At 44.7% G+C, this 17,780-nt stretch overlaps 1 protein-coding gene and 1 long non-coding RNA gene across 7 annotated transcripts in view; one reads left to right on the forward strand and one right to left on the reverse strand.

Annotated features, from left to right (window-relative positions):
* The window catches only part of GORAB (golgin, RAB6 interacting), a 33,668-nt gene extending 22,993 nt beyond the window's left edge, over positions 1-10,675 (reverse strand). For 2 of the 6 annotated variants that reach the window (XR_005933679.1, XM_041127802.1), the window contains exons 1-4: positions 10,554-10,675; positions 9,315-9,675; positions 6,788-6,889; positions 4,865-5,005 (exon numbers count right to left, since the gene is read on the reverse strand). Coding sequence is in view for 5 of the 6 variants with exons in the window: in XM_041127802.1 (XP_040983736.1) it covers positions 4,865-5,005; positions 6,788-6,889; positions 9,315-9,675; positions 10,554-10,617 (668 nt within the window). In the remaining variant the exon portion in view is untranslated. Of the gene's footprint in view, positions 1-472; positions 2,242-4,860; positions 5,006-6,787; positions 6,890-9,314; positions 9,676-10,553 lie in introns of those variants that run through there. The other 4 variants (XM_030032397.1, XM_030032395.1, XM_041127804.1 and 1 more) reach the window with 4 other exon arrangements.
* A 114-nt stretch (positions 10,676-10,789) lies between these two features.
* Positions 10,790-11,248, forward strand: LOC121233698. The gene is made up of 2 exons (XR_005933680.1): positions 10,790-10,996; positions 11,045-11,248. It is a non-coding gene; the product is annotated as an uncharacterized LOC121233698 (long non-coding RNA).
* Positions 11,249-17,780: the final 6,532 nt, after the last annotated feature.

Consider the following 17,780-nt stretch of genomic DNA (forward strand, 5'->3'; position numbering starts at 1 on the left):
GGAAGTCAGTCACAATTTTCTCACAATACAATCAAATCTTCAGCTTTTAGGCCAGGTCTTCCAGCAAAATAACAAGGAATGCAGTGCATCAGCAACAACAGAGCAACGCTTCATACGTACCTCAAATGTTACTTTGGAGTTTTCTAACTTCAATCAGCTCTGATTATGAGCGGCTTCTCTAGGAACAGATTTATCCCTCTTTCTCCTGTGTATGGGAGGCACCAGTAGAGATTTTCCACTGTTGCCTTGGGCCACACTTAGCTGAAAAGATCCCTGCCAAGCTGTATCCTGCCATGTCTTTACTTTATACATTTTTGTATTTTGGAACAGCCTTTTTTGAGGTTTTACTTTCACACAGCAAAAAGTTGCCAGAGGACATATCTGATTCCGTCATTTATCACCTCCTGTGGAAAAACAGTCTTGGATACATGTAATAGTATCAGATATCACAACTGAAAGTAAACACACTGCGTAGAAGATGCACCGATTTATTAATAGAATAAAAATGAAATGTAGTGACACGTTTTTCCACTATTAAAGCCATAAAGACAATCAGTGTCCCATTTATATACTTGATGGCGTCATTTCAGTAACTCATTCATAAACTCTGACATGTTCAGGTCAGGTATTACAGAAACCATTTCCACAATGGAAGCAGCCTTCCTCTGTTACAAAGCGCCTAACTATGAATGCAGTCCCCATGGTTTGCAGCTGCAATTGGTCTATGGGAGGTTTTTCTATGTCCTTAATTTTAATTCCTGAGACTTTCTCCACCTGGAATAGCTTTTTAAAGCCTTTCAACAGCAACAGAGAAAACCAGCTGAACTTCTTGTGGGGTACAAACCCGGTCTTCAGGCAAGAAAATGCATTGAATTTTTTATGAAAATGGGCTCACTTCCAATATACTGTGGGGATTATTCATTACAAGATCCCTGGCTAATTATTGGAACTTTGAGGCAACTACGACAGAGAAAAATGTTTGTAATGGAACAGCTTTAATTGTTACACACTCTCTTTTGTGTGTTTCTACTTCTACGTCATATATTCTGCAATGTTTTAAACTGTAACCCATCATTTTTGTTAAATCATAGCTGCTGTGATTTCATAGATAATAACGTTATCAATGTATAGCTTTGTGTGATCTAGCATTACCTGAAAGAAATAGGCAAAGTGATAAATAGGAAATACTACAACTGACTTTGCAATTTGCCTCAATATGTGAATTTCCTTTAAATCAAGTACAGGAAAGAGTATCAGCTATGAAGACAATTAAAGTAAGCACTTGGGTTTCACAGGATTAACAACCGTTGAAAACTAATCCCTTATGGATGCAAAGGAAGACAAACATCCCATCGCAGTTGTCAGGGGACAGAATGTGTTCAGAAGCAGACTAAGTTGTGATGTTTTCTCCTGTAGATATGTCTCTCTTGCACGCTGCTTGGAACAGGTATCTGTGATATCAATATGCTGAAAGCCTTTGGAAAAACCCTGCTGTTCGCATCCAAGTACACTGTTTCAGGAAGGTAAAAAGCCCCATGAAGTGCTGGGCATTAGAACATGAACTTAAACCAGAATGGTGATGACAGATGGTGAACCCCAAATGGGAGTCTTGTGAAAAAAAGAGCCTTTAACATTTGAAAACAATATTAAAGGAAAAGAGAAATGAAGTGCATATTACTGGCACTGCAGAAGCCCAGATATACCATACAGCACGCAAGCCTGCAGAGAGTATATCATCCATAACCAGCTGGCTTATCTGAATATAGTAGTCATGTACCAGAACAAGCTGGGGAGTTTCCTGGAGTCAAATTTACTGCTTGAGTTTGGCTGTCCATATTGGAGGGGGATTTGGTACCAGAGTTTTGAGACTGAACCAACTGTTCAGAAATAGCAGGAGAACCGACAGCATGGTTAGCATGCTCACTCTCCCGTGCTGTAACACTGGGAGTGGGGTTTTCCTTAGCTGTCCCAGCATGACTGTGTGACTGGCTGGCTTGTCTCCCTGCTTCTGCCTCCTGCTGCTGCAGCATCCGCTCCACCTCTATCTCAAGTTCCAGATTTTCCTCATCTGCCTCCACTTCCAGCTGCTGCATTAACTCCTCCAGCTTTCTGGCCTTGCGGAGCTCATTCTGCTGTATGATCGTGCACAGGTGCTCCGTGAGGTGCTCCTTAATCTCCGTCTTGTGTTGGAGGTCCAGCTTGGCTGCCACATACTCCGACTCAGCCTTATCATACCGCTTCCTGCAAAATCATCATCATTTCTCGTGGGTTAATTCTCAAAGCACTTTACAATCTGACACATGGACAGATACTTTAAGCATCCCTGAAATGCAATGTGCTCTGCAATGCATTGCGCCAGCTATTCACGACATGCTGATACATTAGTAAAAGGGAAGAAAATAAGTGCGAATTGATCAAATCTTCTCCTCTTGACACACTAGCCTCCACTGCTGCTGTATTTCAAGAGTTCATTTGCTCATCTGAAATCTACAGATTGAATCATGAACAAGCATTTTTACTGCCTGTTTTAAGATATGCATCACTAGCAGCAGAAAGAAACCATCAGAAATTGTAGTGGTTTCACACTTCTAGTGAACACCTATCTAGTGAACTGAAACACTGCAAAACAGTTTTGTTTTTTCTAATCCAACCATCCACTCGACAGATACAGATGCTACAATGGTGCTACACACATTTACATTCGGATCTGGTCTAGAAGTGTACTCTTCCGGCCACCCATATATATGTTCAGAAAATCATGAGCAGCACAGATTGACACAGCATATGACATCAATAGTGATCACAACTTCTGCGTGGCAACAGATGTAGAATTTTATTGTATGCATCCCCCCGACACACACCTCCTGCCAATTTGCACTTCCTGTCATGACAAATATAGCAAAAAGGAAATATTCCAAATATTTATTGAGGTTAACACATCTGGGATATCTAGCACTTTAATGGTTGGTGTCCACATTAGTGATGCATCTTCCACTACATTCAGTGAATCTGTATATTACTTCTGATTTAATTAATAGAAAGATAGATGCAATCTTGCTCACCAGGAAAGGGAACATGCAAAAGCTTTTGCAGAATGACTACGCGACGTACCTTACAGAGCATTCATAAAACTAGTATTAGTAAGGCAGTTGAATAAAGAATCCAGCTGTTTTATAAAACCAGATTCAAATATCTGGTAAAACAAAGCAACAGAAAGGAGAGGTCCTTTGCTTAGGGAAACAGGAGGAAATAAGACATAGAAAAGCCTTGCCAAATATGTTCTTTTATATAATAATCACAAAACTTTGACCCAGCTGTAAAGGCTGTGTCTGCAGTAGGCAGAAGATGCCTGCTTAAGTTTCCCTCACTAGAAAGTGAAGATTTCCTTGGATCAGGTATCTGAAATGGAAGAACTAATGCTATGCTGAAAACTTCTGCACAGTTAAACATTTGGGCTGAATTCACACATATTCTTCACAACATATTTACAAAAATTCCATTCCACAGCAATTGTCAAATGCCCCTAACTATGTATGTGCTCAGGACTATTTAATATTGCACTTTTTGACCCACTGAAATTATTTGTGTTTTAGCCCTAAAACATAAGGCAAGAACTAAAAAATTGCTTAAAAAGGCACCACTTAACCAGTTTTGGCTCGTAATGCATAAAAACTACAACACTGGAAGTATCTAACTCACATTTCCAAATCCCTCCCTCAGAAAGACTTACTAAGTTCATGCAAGTCATTAAGTATTTTGTAAAGTTTATCCCCTTTGTCCTACCAGCATCCCCTTTTGTTATCTTCAATTAAAAACTACTTTCCAAATGTCAGAGCCGCTTGTGTTATTAACCATTGTGCCATTAACCATTTCAAATAGACACATTATTACAAAATTTTGGTAAGGAAATTTCCAGAAGCATTTAATGGTTTTAGAAACCAGACTTAAACCTAAAATACATTTAAATGTTTTTCCTCTTGAGGATATGAAATTCTGTATTCATATGCACTCAGCTACTGAAACTACAGTTAATCTTAAGATATTTCAAATGATAATTACACAAAAGAAATCCTTATTTTTTAGCTACCACTGCTATTTTTTTAAAGACTAATTACCACGTTTATTGGCCTGTGGTCAACGTATAGCAGAAGTCATAAGGAGAAATACACATTTAACACATTGAATCGTGAACCAAAAACCGCAACCGAACAGTTCCATTTTATTAAATGGCTACATAAACGTGCTGATGTTTATCTACTGATGTTGTGGTTTACCCACAACTAATAGGGTGTTCCGATTAATTTCTTGCATTTAAGGAACTCATCAGAACCAGAGTGATTAAAGGCACATTGTGAAGGGTGAAAGCTTGCTCTTTCCTTCAATTTTTGGTCCCAGTTCCAAAAGCACTTCAGCAGTATTATATGTTTTAAGCTTAATTGGTCCCATTGATTCCAACAAGACCAGAGCTGTCATCAACAAGCAAGTTTCCCTGAAAAGGACTTTCATTTTAGGACTTTTAAAAAAACTCTTTCCCCCTGAGAAGAAATAAACAACCTTGAAACAATAAAGCAGGGCTTACGGACAACTGCACAGTTAAAGCAGTAAGTATGTCTCGTGACAGCACAAAGCTGGAAAGCACAGTCTGCAGTCAGAAAACCTACTTCAGTTTCCAGATTCCAAGGGAAAAATTAGGAAATAAAAAGCATGCTTTTACCTCAAGATTTGAAAGCCCCCCCAGACTGTCACCGCTTTAACTATACATTATTACAATGACATTAACTCCATTACTGCTTCAGTGACAGGAAGCAGCATTTTCTCCCTCCATTCAGGCAGGGCTATTCCCTCCTCCCTGTCTGTCGCTTACCGGGCATAGGAGTAGTCCAAGCTGGCCTGATCAATGCGGTTCCGCAGGATGCCAATGTCAGCAGATACCATGTCATCCAGAGCTTGTAACTCTTTCTGAATCCGTTTTAGTTTCACTGTTTCAGCTTGAGTTCTTTTGGATCTGCAAAAGGAAGATGCTTTTTTTTTTTTTCTTTTCAAGCCTCTCTTCTTGACATAACGGGCCCCATTTCATTTGCAGAGCAACTAACTTCCTTAAGAGCTATTCAGAAGGTTTCTCCTTTATGATTTAAGACTTTTGATCTTTTTTAATATCCACAGGGATCTAAAATGCCTGCTATTCAAAGACTACGGCAAAATTACGTAATGACTATAATCAAAGTGCCTAAAATGGATTGTGTTTCTTCACTGTGGAAACACACAAGAAGCTGCTGTATCTAAGTAGTTCTCAGTGTAAGGAAACAGGAAATGGCTTGGGGGGGAGCGAGAGGGGGAAGGGTATTTAGCCCTGCAAATATCCCCTTTCAAAGAAGCCCAGTTAGTAGGGGCCAAAAAGTCACCTAACCTAAGCTTGATTTCCATTTTGTAAAATTATTCCCAAAAGGCCTAGCCAAATCCCAATGAAGTCAATGGAAACTTTTACATCAAACACAAAGGATTTCAATCAAGCCTTATGTAACCTTTTTCAACTCAGCCTATTCATTCCTTAGTTCTGAAAACTAAATGTTGCTAAGGGCAGCAAGTGTTGATGGATTTCACTCCCAAGCAACTTTCAACAAGCTTTTACACCAGGTCACTTTACTGTCATTCACCACCACCAGCAAAGCCATGCTTTTCAGCCACTGCTTTACACCCCAAAGCAGGTACTTGATAGCAAGACTAGGTGTGTAGGCAGTGACACCATCTCTCATTAGACCAGCTAAAGCAGGTGGAGAGAAACAGACTCCTGTAGTATTGCTTAGAGCCTGAAGAAGGCCTTTGAATGTCAGACATAACTCCCTAGCTATCACCTTCCAAGTCCTCCTCTCTCCCCTCTGCTTCCAGGAGGAAGAACCCAGCCTGGTGGTCACACCCACATTTGCTGTCCTACAGTGACTTAGACCAAATCTACTTGTGTTTTATCTCTGCCGGGCAAAGCAAAACAAAATCTTCAGAACCTCAAAGAGAACGTTCTGCACAGTACCGGCTATGTTCACCTGTGCTACTCAAGAGCTTTGATGGGCAGATCATAATACATGTCTGGGAGAGCACTGTGACCATGAAAGCTTTGTATCTCCTTCCTTGATCTAGTGTTATCAGCTGCTCCAACATCCTTTCCTACAAACCTTGCCTTCCCCGTAGTCTTAAACTATCTTGGTGGACAACACTGTACAATGCCTTAAAGTCTGGTCACCTGAAGAGCAAGAGCTAACATCTGTGAGAACCTGTGAATTTTTATAATTTCTAATCAGCCAGTGGTAAAACAGTACGTTCTTAAAGTTGATCATCTTCTCTTTTCAACACTTTCACATACTAGTAAGAGTCAAAAGCCCAAACAGAAATAGCTATAATTTCCCTTCATAGGTTTGGAATCAAATAAGCTTTCCTTAAATCCAGTCAAAACAAATCAGGAACACAACAGGGATAAGCACCCAAGCACCCCAACTTCCAAACATGCCCTCACTAACAGGCACAAGGACTTCAGCTAATTCTTGAATTGTGTAATAAGTTTTCCATCTGCACACAGAGCTGCAGCTTTGGAAGTGTGAAAAGCTTAGTCGCAACTTCTTAGCCAGCACTTCTCATCAAAGGGAAATGTCGATCACAGCTGCTCACTTGTGGAGCAGTACATACAGAGCACAGAGAGGAGGAAAAAGTGAGATTTAAATAGAAGATGGGCAACTGGTTGCAGATGAAAAGTAATCCCTTCCTCAGCCTCAGTCCAGGCCGCAGCATAGCCCCTTACCTCTCAGCAATAGCTTTGGCCAGGAGTGCCTTCTTGCGTTTATTCTTCTCTTCTATCAGCCGCTGCTCTTGCTGGAGGATTTCCCATCGTGATTTTTCCTGCCTGCTCATTGACAAAAAGATCAAAATTAATAGAAGGTTCATTTCTCTCCTTGTACCCCAAATGACACAAATATTCACCATCGTATTTCCTGGAACAAACTAAAAGTGTCAAAGGAACAATAAACAGGTTTCAGTTCTGAGGAAAGAAGAATCATCTGCAAGAAGTCATTCAGACCAATAAAACATTTCCAGACGAAATCTGCTGATCAGAACAAAAATCTTCATAAACAAGTAAGCTGCTGGTTAATTCCGCTTTGCTGGAAGAAAGAGCATACAGCACTTTTTCAGAAATGTATGGAATTTTTCATTTAAAGGATGTGCTTCCCCACTAGGTAGAAGCAGTTTCAAATTTCTTACTGGCTGCTACAAGTCGCCATCTGTTCAGTCTGCCAACACAGCCTCTTTTTTGGAAATGTTTTTTCCATAAAACGGATCCTTTCACAGGTCTGCTTTACAATACAGCCCCCAAATAATTAAACTGATACAAATGAAAGGCTGGTGAAAGTTACAATGAAAATGAGCCACAAGGAAGAACAAGAATTCACTTTCGCCACTAGGAAGGAGTTATACAGGTACCATTTCCTGGGCTACATCTACTAAGAGATACAACCAGCCCCAGAGGATGGAAGGCAAAGTCTCAGGTGAGAGGGGACAACCTGCATCAACACAACTGGGCAAGATTAAGGAGTAACAAAAACTGCTCTGCTGCTTTTCCACTCTGTTGTATTCTTCATGCCCTCTCTGAAGAAGTCTCAGCTTAAAAATAGCTTAGCTTAAAAATACCCAAGTAACTCAGCTATGTTAATCTTAACAACCACTTCTGCACAAGAATATCTCTTCAGACTTCTCCTCATCATCCTATTCCTAAAACGTCATATAGAGAAATATTTTTAATAAGATTTAAATTCAAGTGCACAGGCTGAGATGAGTTCAGCAGATTCAGGAGGTGGTTGTTGCAGCTAGATGTCATTTCCTCCCCCCAGAGTGAAAAGCTTCTCTGTAAACCTCGAGCTATCTTCTCCCGAGTCAAATACTGTCTGTACTTTTCACCACCAGGAAGGAGCTGAACAGCCAGTACTAGTGGTGAGCTGCACCCACAGGAGGAATTTGGCACTGCTTTTCAAAGTGCTGCTATTCTGGTGAAGGGACAGCTATCTGCAGGTAGGTGATCCCAGCTAGGAGCCAGGCAGGTAAATGGCAGGCAGCACGGCCAGCAGCTGCAGCCTCTCAAGGCACATCTCTGCAAAACAAAAACTCCCAGATCCTTTTGAGTTTTGAATTTGAGTGAAGCCACAGGGTGCTTCTCCATACAAGTGCTGCTGACTGCCACAGTCCTGCCTCTCCAGCGGGAAACACCTTCAGTCCCCTCTGAGATCCTACAGACAGATCTAACCAGAGATAGGGTCTTGGCACACCACACGTGGAAAGCTGCTGATCCCTGTTTTGGGGGAACACAAATGATGCATGGAAGTTTGGTGGCCAGCTAGTGTTTGTTGGTTATATTGGGCAGAAAAGTTTGGACCTGCATAGGAACTCAAGGCTGGAGCAGCACTGTTAAAGCGTTTTAAAAATAAACTATATGCCCTAGAAAAAGAATTAATCTTTTTGCCCCTCACACTTTGCTTTGCCCGCTGAGGAAAAAAAACAGAAAATTAGCACTTGGATACAGATGGGAAAACAAACGTGAAGAGGTAAAAACAAGCAACTTCTCATATTGGAAATGCCTGCCCTCTCTAGCATTTAGACAGCAGCTTTCTTTTATAGGCTACTATCTGAATTCTGGATGATGAACTAAGTACTTGCCACATTCAGTCAGACTCCCAGGGAGCCAAGTTCACTACTTTTTCCTTTCTCCCTCTCAAATGTATGTTTGATGCTTCTGAGGGAGACAGGCACCCCACTGTAGGCTGATGCACAGGGTGAGAACCTTGAGATTAGTATCATCTTGAATCATAAAAGCTAGAGAACTGCTTAAACCTCAGATTTTATCTCCTTACCAACACTTTTAGCATCAACAAACCTGCAGCAATATTGTAAAGGGGAACACAAAGTTACACAAATCACAGCATATCTACTCCAAAAAGGGCTTTTTGTTGTGGCTGCTGACTTGTCTGCACAGCAGTATGGTGAGATTAAGTCTTCATAAACCGTTAAGACAGTCCTACATCTTGGGCGCTTTATGATGTACAGTCCTACTGCCATAGGACATTATCTGAAGACAGCACGGTGCGTATCTGCATGGATTATGCTACAGAATTTGGTCCTGAATCAGGTTTAACCCAACGAGAGATGAAAAACAAAGGTTCAATGCAGAGGAAGCAAACATGATCTCTCAAACCTTCCTATTAGATACAGAAAAGTTCACTTTACTTCACAACCAAAGAATGAATCAATACAAAATAATAAAACCCATCCTCTGATTTTACCGACTTACTAACAATTCCACTTTCTTTTTCTCCACTTTGGAGTTTGGCTTTGCAGGGCGGGTCTGGCCATTGTCACTGCCATTACAGGGATCTACCGGTGTCACTTCCTTCTGCTGGTCTCGGTTGTCATTCTGCTTTTCATCTCCTGCTGAAGGAGGATGAGGCGGTGGCACGGGCTGCTGAGGATGACAAGGCTTGTGTTTTGGTACAGAAAGCAACTGCTCAGGAGGAACAGAGGCTGCTCCACCCTGCAGTCCCAGCTTCTGACATTGCTGCTGGAGGGCTTTTTCTCGTTGCAATTGCTTCCGACTCTTATTCACAGTGTGCGGGCGATGCTGCTGCTCCAAGGGTTCATACAAATCTATCAATGGATGAGAGGGAGAAACAGGATTAAAACCAAATCTTAAGATCAAAGACAGACTCTGTGAATTAGCTTTTCCGGGCAAGCAAACTGGTGCAAAACCAACATAAGGAAAAGACACGCCAGGGTGTCACGGGAAGGCAATGTGGGGGAAAACCCAGGAACCTGGGAATGTTTTGTTAGCCTAAGAATCGGGAGTTTTGAAGGATGTGAGCATCCAAAATGAGGACAGGGAAGAATAAGGGGCCTGGACTGCGGGACTAAAGGAGGAGCCATAGATAGGAGTAAGGCAACTCTTGAGGGACTCATGGAGAGAGAGATCTAGGGCTAAAAAAAGGGTGCCGGGCAGCCTGGTGGGCAAACTGGGGGTTTGTAAAGTGAAAAATAGGGAAGAACGAGGTGACAGATGGGCAAAGAGGAGGCTGGAAACACGAGCGGGCTAGCGGACAGGCAGATGTGGCTGCAGGACAAGGGGCTGGAGAGTCTGGAAATGTGACAAAGAAGTTGCGGGTGGAGAGACAGATGGGCTGGATGGGAGACTGAGGAGAGCAGTGAGAGATGGGGCCTGGACGGGAGGGGCCGAGGGACTGGCTGGGGGAAACGAGGGGCTGCCTGGAGAAGCTCATGTGTTTGATACGGGGATGGATCGGATGAGCTGAGGGGATGGACAGAGGTGTGGACGTAGAGGGCTGAGGGCACGGGGAGGCTGAGAGGACGAAGGGATGTAGGTGCAGCTGCGGGGGCTGACGGGGTGCCGAGGGCCCGGAGGCTCCTCCGCGCCGCTCCCGGGCCCGCTGCCCCCCGCGAACCGGGGCGGGCGCTGCGGCCGGCCCGGTCCCGAGCCCCGGCCCCCGCCAGAGCCCGGTCGCGGTCCGTACCTGGGCGCTGGCCCCGCAGGCGCCGCAGCTCCTCCTGCGAGAAGCCAGCCCAGGCCTCGGCCATGGCGCTTCCTTCCTCCTTCCGCTGACGGGGCGCCGCGGCAGGCAGGGCCCGAGGCTGCCCCGCCACCGCCGCCCGCTCGCCGCAGGCAAACGCCGCGGACAGCCCCGGCCGGGCGCGCTATGGGGGCCTCGCGCCTCCACGGCAACGCGGCGGCGGCGGCGGGGCGGGGAAGATGGCGCCCGGAGGAGACGGGGAGGGGTAGGCCGCGGGCGGGGGGAGCGGGTCTCGAGCAGGAGAGAACGGGGCCGGCCCTTGGCGGGGGGGTCGCTGGGCTCCGGAGGGGACAGGGCCCGGAGGCCGCGGGCCGCCTCCGGCTGCCGCTCACCGGCGGGGCCGCGCCAGGGCTCCTCAGCGGGCGGGCAGGCCCAGCGCCCCGTCGGTGGGTCCGCCGGGCAGTCACGTCCGCGAGGCTCCTGGCGCGGCAGAGGGGCTGCAGGGAAGGCTGGCCGTGCAGCAGGGCTGCCGCGGGCTCGGCACACGGCATGGGCAGCTCTGCCGTGCGCGGTAAGCTGCACGGGGCACATCCCGGGGGCTCCTAAGGATGTAATGCCATAAAGAGCTCAGCCAGTCCCAGCTAATTAGGCGTAAATGAAGGGGAGGAGCCGCTCCCAAATAAAGCAAGCTTCAAGGAGCATCACCACGACCCCTTGGTCATTTATAGTTTGTCATTAGGTAGGTAGAAAAGAAGGCAAAATGCCTGCTCCAGCGCATCTGGAGCTGCGTTTGCAGGGCGTACAGAGCACGTGTTTGGGACCTGTGTAGTAAGGGAGCTATGAGGCAGGGACATCTGCACAGCTAGGTGCTGATGAGGTTTAATAAGTTAACAGTGGGGAAATCGGCAAGGAAAAGTAGTATTTTGCCCATACTGATGTTTCTGAAGGTCTGCTTTGGCCATTACGCGCAAGGATGCACACGCATACTTCAATCCTTAGGTATAAACTGAAAAGATCCTGCAACATACAGCAATATTCTCTCAGTAGCCATGAAAACAAGCATTTTTTTCCATCCAGCCCAAACGCTTGTGGCTGCTTTAAGCCTATCAGAGGTCTTGCAGACGAGCTTACCTCCCACCGGGAGTAAGCCGGCTGGAACACAAGGGCACGAGCCCCAGGCTTAGCTGAAGCGGTCCAGGGGACTGGAGGCTTAAATAATACATCATTGGCAATAAAACGGGGACGTTTTCAGTGCCTAACCACATCCCTCCCCGTTTCCAATCTGTAAGGGATTAGGCAAGCTCTGAAGTATTGCTGTCTCCCAGAGCAAACTCATAACTTGATGACCACGTATGACTTTGCAATTTATCGCAGCAGCACTTTTAACAGCTCCTGCGTGACTAACGCGTCCCATAAATACCAGCCCTGGTCAGAGGAGAAGCAGTCCTGAACTGCCACTCACTGGCAGGCGTTAAGTGTTTCTGATCGGATTTGGCTGAGTACCTTCAGGGAACAGAAGTGCTACAGTTTTTCACCCGCTGCTTAGCTGTAGGCCTTGATACTGAGTGGAAGCATCACGGGCATCCAGCAGAGGAGAAGGGGAGCGTGGTTATCTTGATTCTGTCGGCGCTGACCGGGAGGTCCTTCCTGGGTGAGTCTGGGGGCTGAGGGATGCGGAAGGATGCCCAGATGGGATTATGGCTTCCTCCAGGAAACCTGACCAGCCACAGAAGAGATCTGAATGAGAACTGTAATCCAACCTTGACTCAAATGCTCTCAAACTCCAGGGAGTCCAGACAGCAGAACCAGGTGTCAGCTTGAATTTTACAATGAATCAGCATTGGCCAGCCCCACAACAAGGTGTAGGCACCTAATTCACTTTTAGATGCCTGTACAGGATTCGGGAATCTGAATCTGCCCTGGTATCTAAATCACTGTAATGGGCAGTACTGATCCCACAGATATGAACCGAATGTGCTTTGTGAAGTACAAATGCCAGATCTCATTCTTGAACCTTAGTTCTTTCTTCTCTTCCAAGTTTTAATGCTACAAACAAAAATGAAGCACCATATTCACTTTATTGCCTCAGATATTCCAGGCATAAAACTCCCACGTGTTTTATAGAAAAAGTATAAAGACTTTGGAGTTGTTAACTATAACGCTATAGGCAAAGCAGCAATCCATTTTAACAGTTTCCATCAGCCAAAGGTTTAATTACCAGCCGTTGGGCCAGTTTTCTCCAGGAACAATTATAACGCAGTGAAGTCATTTCACGGGGCATTTACCAACAGCAGATTTAGAAAACGGAGGCTAGCTGTGTTCTGTGGCTGATTGAAGTCCTGTGAGCATAACATGGCACCGAATATTTGCCACCTAGGAATAAAGTGTTATCCAAGCAAATGTTGCTACAACACAGGCTGGACAAGGCCAGATGAAGAGAAAATAGAAACCTTCTTTTCCGTCCCCTGGAACACCATCCCAAGCAACAATGCAAACCTTTCTTTTACATCTGGGGATGGATTTGAATCCTGTATCTTCTTGTGCTTCAAGAGCTGCTGTCTTGCTAGCAGGCCTGGAGACCTCCATGACTGCTGCATCCATTTTCTGTTGGTCTAATTGACCTGGAGTCTGCTGGCTCTAGAAGCAGGAAGCACCAACAGATCACAAAAACATCCTTTCTTGTGCAATTCCCAAATCAGTGTGGAAGTGTCATCAATGGCTGGCAAATTGGACTCTCCAGGTCAGACCTCAGGGTCAGACCTCAGATGACATTTCAACCCAGGACAGATACAATTTGTACCAGGACATAACTTCAATTTGCATCGGTTTAGTTCGTACTGAAAACTTTTGCGGTTTTTAAGAGCCAAATAAGCTCTTCCAGCAAGGGACTCCCTGACTTAGATGTATGTTTTTAACCTGATTCCGCTCACCACTCTCTGCACTGTCGCAGTAACACGCAAAAGAACGCTCTCCCAGTAAAAGACTGGGCCCTAATGTGAGACAGGGAAAGACGTGTATAGGGAAGGACAGTTCCACTTCTGCTTGTGTTTCAGACCCTGTCGTGAGCTCCCAAGGACTTTGACATATAATTCAAGAGACCCGGGGAAAAACCATCCTGAAAGAAACAGGGGCAAAAATTCCTAAATCCATTTATTTCTCTTTCTAATGAAAAAAATCTATCAAACTGTATGCATGTTAATACTATCCCATCTTGTACCAGAGCATAACACAGGCTGGCTTAGGAAGAATGACCGTGTCCAGATGAGCCATGGCACTGTGTGAGCAAGGAGCAAGTCCTGCCTTTTGAGAATAACTCGTGGTTTAATTTGTCCTTTAAAGGATGATTTTGACATGTATGCTATGAAAGTTTCTTTCGCTGAATCCTCTGCTGAACTGGCCAGGCAGCTTCCAAGCCTGAGATGAGTAATTTAATTTCTTAGCATGGCACTGAAAGCAAGAGGGCACTTCAGTTGTTGAGGCTGCAAACACCCGTGTATGGAGCTATAACTTCTCTACAGCCCATTAAAGGCAATCTAGTTTTGCCCATTTTTCAGTGGGTGGTGAATTAGATTCTGCCTCAAGCCTTGTATCGATACTGGTCTCTGTGTGCAGTGGGGTTTTTTTACTGGTTAAATAGCCTGAAGGTTGAGATGTCCATTAGGAAACACCAGACACAGAAACCAAGGTGGAAATTAGCTTGGCTGAGCCTGGCCCCCAGGCCCAGATCCAAAACAGCATACGAGCATGTCTTTAACCTCAACCATGTGCTAACGCCCTGTTCTTTAATAGGGCCTTACTGGGCAGAGCCAGGGAAGTGCCAGGATGCCTGGCTCAGCACCAGCCTTCTCCTAACCAGGTGCTCGAGGCCATAGCTGCATTTGGAACCCAGAGCTCAGCCCACAGCAAGCTGGGGCTCTGAGTGCAACGAGATATATAACGGTGTTACAGCACCTCAGCTCCGGAGGAGGTTAACAGTGGGTGCTGTGTGTTTTACTCTGCCCCTTGGCTGCTTTATTCCGGATGCAAAACCATAGCCAGCGATTCAAACCCCTGTAACACTGGGAGAACACAGCCCTAGCATTGTCCTGCAGTTACCATCCATACTGCAATGGGCTGGCTTGAGGATTTATACAAAAATGCAGGTATATCTAATGGAAATAGTGTTTCCACTGCAAAATGAATTATTCCCATTCTGGAATGAGGTGAGAAAACTGAATTAAAAGATACAGCATTATTCTGTCTCCCCAGTTTCTGTTCCCCTTAACCAGCCAGCAAGTGGGGTTAAGTCAGCACTGTCATTTCTGGGACCAAGGCAGTCTTTTGGTTTGTAAGAATTTATTAGAGGGAAACAAAAAGTCCACTTATCTAAAGAGCTACCGAGTGAAAAAAACAACATTGGAAACCTGCTTTTTAAACCATACAAACCAATGTTTTTCGACATCTTTTGATTTGTGCATCTTTATACATTTTCCAGTGAAGAGACAGACTCTTATGCAGCAAGTTTAAGGCTGTGACCTTGCTTCCTCTGAGTTACCTTTCACAGAGACCTTCAGGGTAATCTCTTGACCCCTGGGCTAAGGCCTGGCTTGAAGCCACAGCTGTTTTACTTTAAAAGGTCCAAATTTTACTTCTCAAATCCCAGCAAAAGAGGGGACATGTCCTAGCAGGGCTCCTAGCAGATATCTCTTCTTTCCTTGCAGGATGCTGCAGGGCTGTCTATGGCACCAGTGGGGCTGGACCAAAGAAAAACATCTCAACAGGGCCAGGGGCATGGCATAAAGAGACAGTGCAGGGCTACAGAAATCAGTATGATTTTTGCCATGGACTCCAGTGGGCTGCAAATTGCCCATCAAGACCTGCAGACACTGCTTTTTTCTTCCCAAGGGTGCCCGGGGCTGTCAGCAGCCAAACTGGGGGGAGAGTTGGTCGCACAGGCACAGAGGCTCCACACCGCGCAGGGGCTAAACCCGCTCCTCTATGCATCCCAAGCAGGGCTGGTGACAAGCAGAGCTGGGTGGGGAGAGAGGCGTGTTTTTCCAGGGCACTTCTCATTACAATGATATGTTTGCTTTGAAACTGAGCCTCAAAATATCTCAGCTTTTAAGGCCCCCACCCCATGTTTTCTTGTTTCAACTTTTGAGCATTTTCCTTAAGTTCAGCTTTCAGAAAATAAAATCTGAACTGAAAGGAAGCTCAGCATGCAGTATGAATGTTTTCTTTTTAAAAAAAATTAAAATTCTTACTGATATTTTGGGGGTCTGTCTTTCTTTCCTCACTGAGACTATTTAAGACATATTTTCTGTACAGACAAAAATATTCCTTAGTAATTCCTCATCTTAAAATATTTGCATGAAAAAAAAATCTCAACAGGATTAAAAGCTGGCTAAAAAAGGCACCTTAAGAAAAAAGCTGGTAAAATAAAATAAAATAAATCCTGACCAGAAATATCCTGAAGATTATAAATTTACCACTTTGGATGGCAAAACCAGAGCTAAGCAATAAAACAAGTGGAAATGAGCAATTATTGACATATATTTTCATATAGCTTAAGAATTATTTTTGCAGCTAATGACTTTAAAAAGATACTTTCTAAACAGTTTTAAAATATCTTTTAAAGAATACTTTTTAAAACCCAAGTTAAATATTTCATGACAGTTCTATAGTGCTTTTAATTGCATTGCTCAATGTAAAACTTGTAATTCAAACATTTATATAGAAAAATTAGAAAGCAATTGCTTTACTTCTAACCATTTGCGTAAAAATTATAATCTAACTGTCAAAACAGTTGATAAAACTAGAGATTTGAAGAGAAATTTGCTAAATGTTTGTTATCTTTGGCATAACATGAGTGATTAGAACCACTGCGCTAAACAAATTGAATTTTCATCAAACAAACTTATTGTTGTTACATGCTCAAGTGAATGAACTGCAGTTGTTTAGTCTGGATGGGAGAGAAGTGAAGGGTAGAAGACATGATAATAGTCTTTAAATATATAAAATGCAGCTGTGAAGAGGCAAGGGTTATGTGTTTTTAGCATCCATGTTGGATAGGTGAAGAAGAAAGTGAGACCCAGGCTAGACATACGGAGTGGCTTCCCAGCAGTTAGGGCAGCAAAACATGGAGAGAATTGACTTAAGACCACCATAGAGGCTCCATCACCAGGTATTTTTAACAATAAACATCTGTTGGACAAGGCAGAGGAAAGGTCAATGCAGCTCTGGGACAATGAGATGCAGGTTTTGGTGATTTCGGGTGTGTGGATGCCCACACAGGTTCTAGAGGAGATGGGGACCCACAGACACCCCACGGGTGCAGGCTTGCAGGCTGCTGTGCAACATTTTTGACCTTGCTTTGCTGAATCATTTTTGTTGGCTCATTTGAGATAATGCACATCCCATCGGGGTGTGCTGGCTCCCAGCTGAGAACTGGCCAGCGCCTGACACCTCTTCCAGTCTTGTTCCTATGACTGTGATGCTTCCCACCCCAGTCCCACCTCTTCCCACTGCTATCACGGCCCCATCACCCTTCTCATGGGCATGCACATCTGTACCACTAGCTGTACCACTTTTGGTGCCAGCCAACTGTGTAGGTCCTGCCACCTCTGCAAATGTCTGTGTGGGAAATCATCATCTTTTCGTGGCAAGACAGAAGGACAGATGGTTGCCAAACCCAAGAGCCAGCAGTGCTTGTAATATGTATTTGCAGTAGACTATTATATGATGTGAAAATCACTTTATTACCATAACATGCCAAATACCTCCAATGTGACAGCTGAGTCCAACGTGTGCTAGGGCCAGTTCATGTGTCTCTTTCCAGCTATGCAAGCCATGTGCTGGAGGATGCTGTCCTCTCACCTCTCCCAGCTCAACGCTGCTGCAACTCAGCAAGTTGGGGTGAGACGACTCCCTTCTGCAACTGAAATGCTGGTGACCCTCAAGGAGTGACATGGGACCCTGCTCCCATCCTGTGGCATCCCCACAAGGTACCCCAGAAATGCTGCCACTCATGATGAAGACATAGGGCTGAATTAGTTTACACTGTTTTAGCTTGTTTTCAGCCCAGGTGGCTGAAGGGACAACCAGGTCAGGTCATGTATTCAGTGCCAAAGGAGGATGTGTGACAACACCTACCTATTTGCAAAACAAGCCATCCCCTCACCTTTTCTGTATCCTTGCAGTAAGATATTGGACATTTCTCCATGGAGTCTTGTCCAGAGCACCACCACCTCC

This window comes from Aquila chrysaetos, chromosome 12, assembly GCF_900496995.4.
Source record: "Aquila chrysaetos chrysaetos chromosome 12, bAquChr1.4, whole genome shotgun sequence".
In the NCBI taxonomy this organism is placed as follows: Eukaryota; Metazoa; Chordata; class Aves; order Accipitriformes; family Accipitridae; genus Aquila; species Aquila chrysaetos.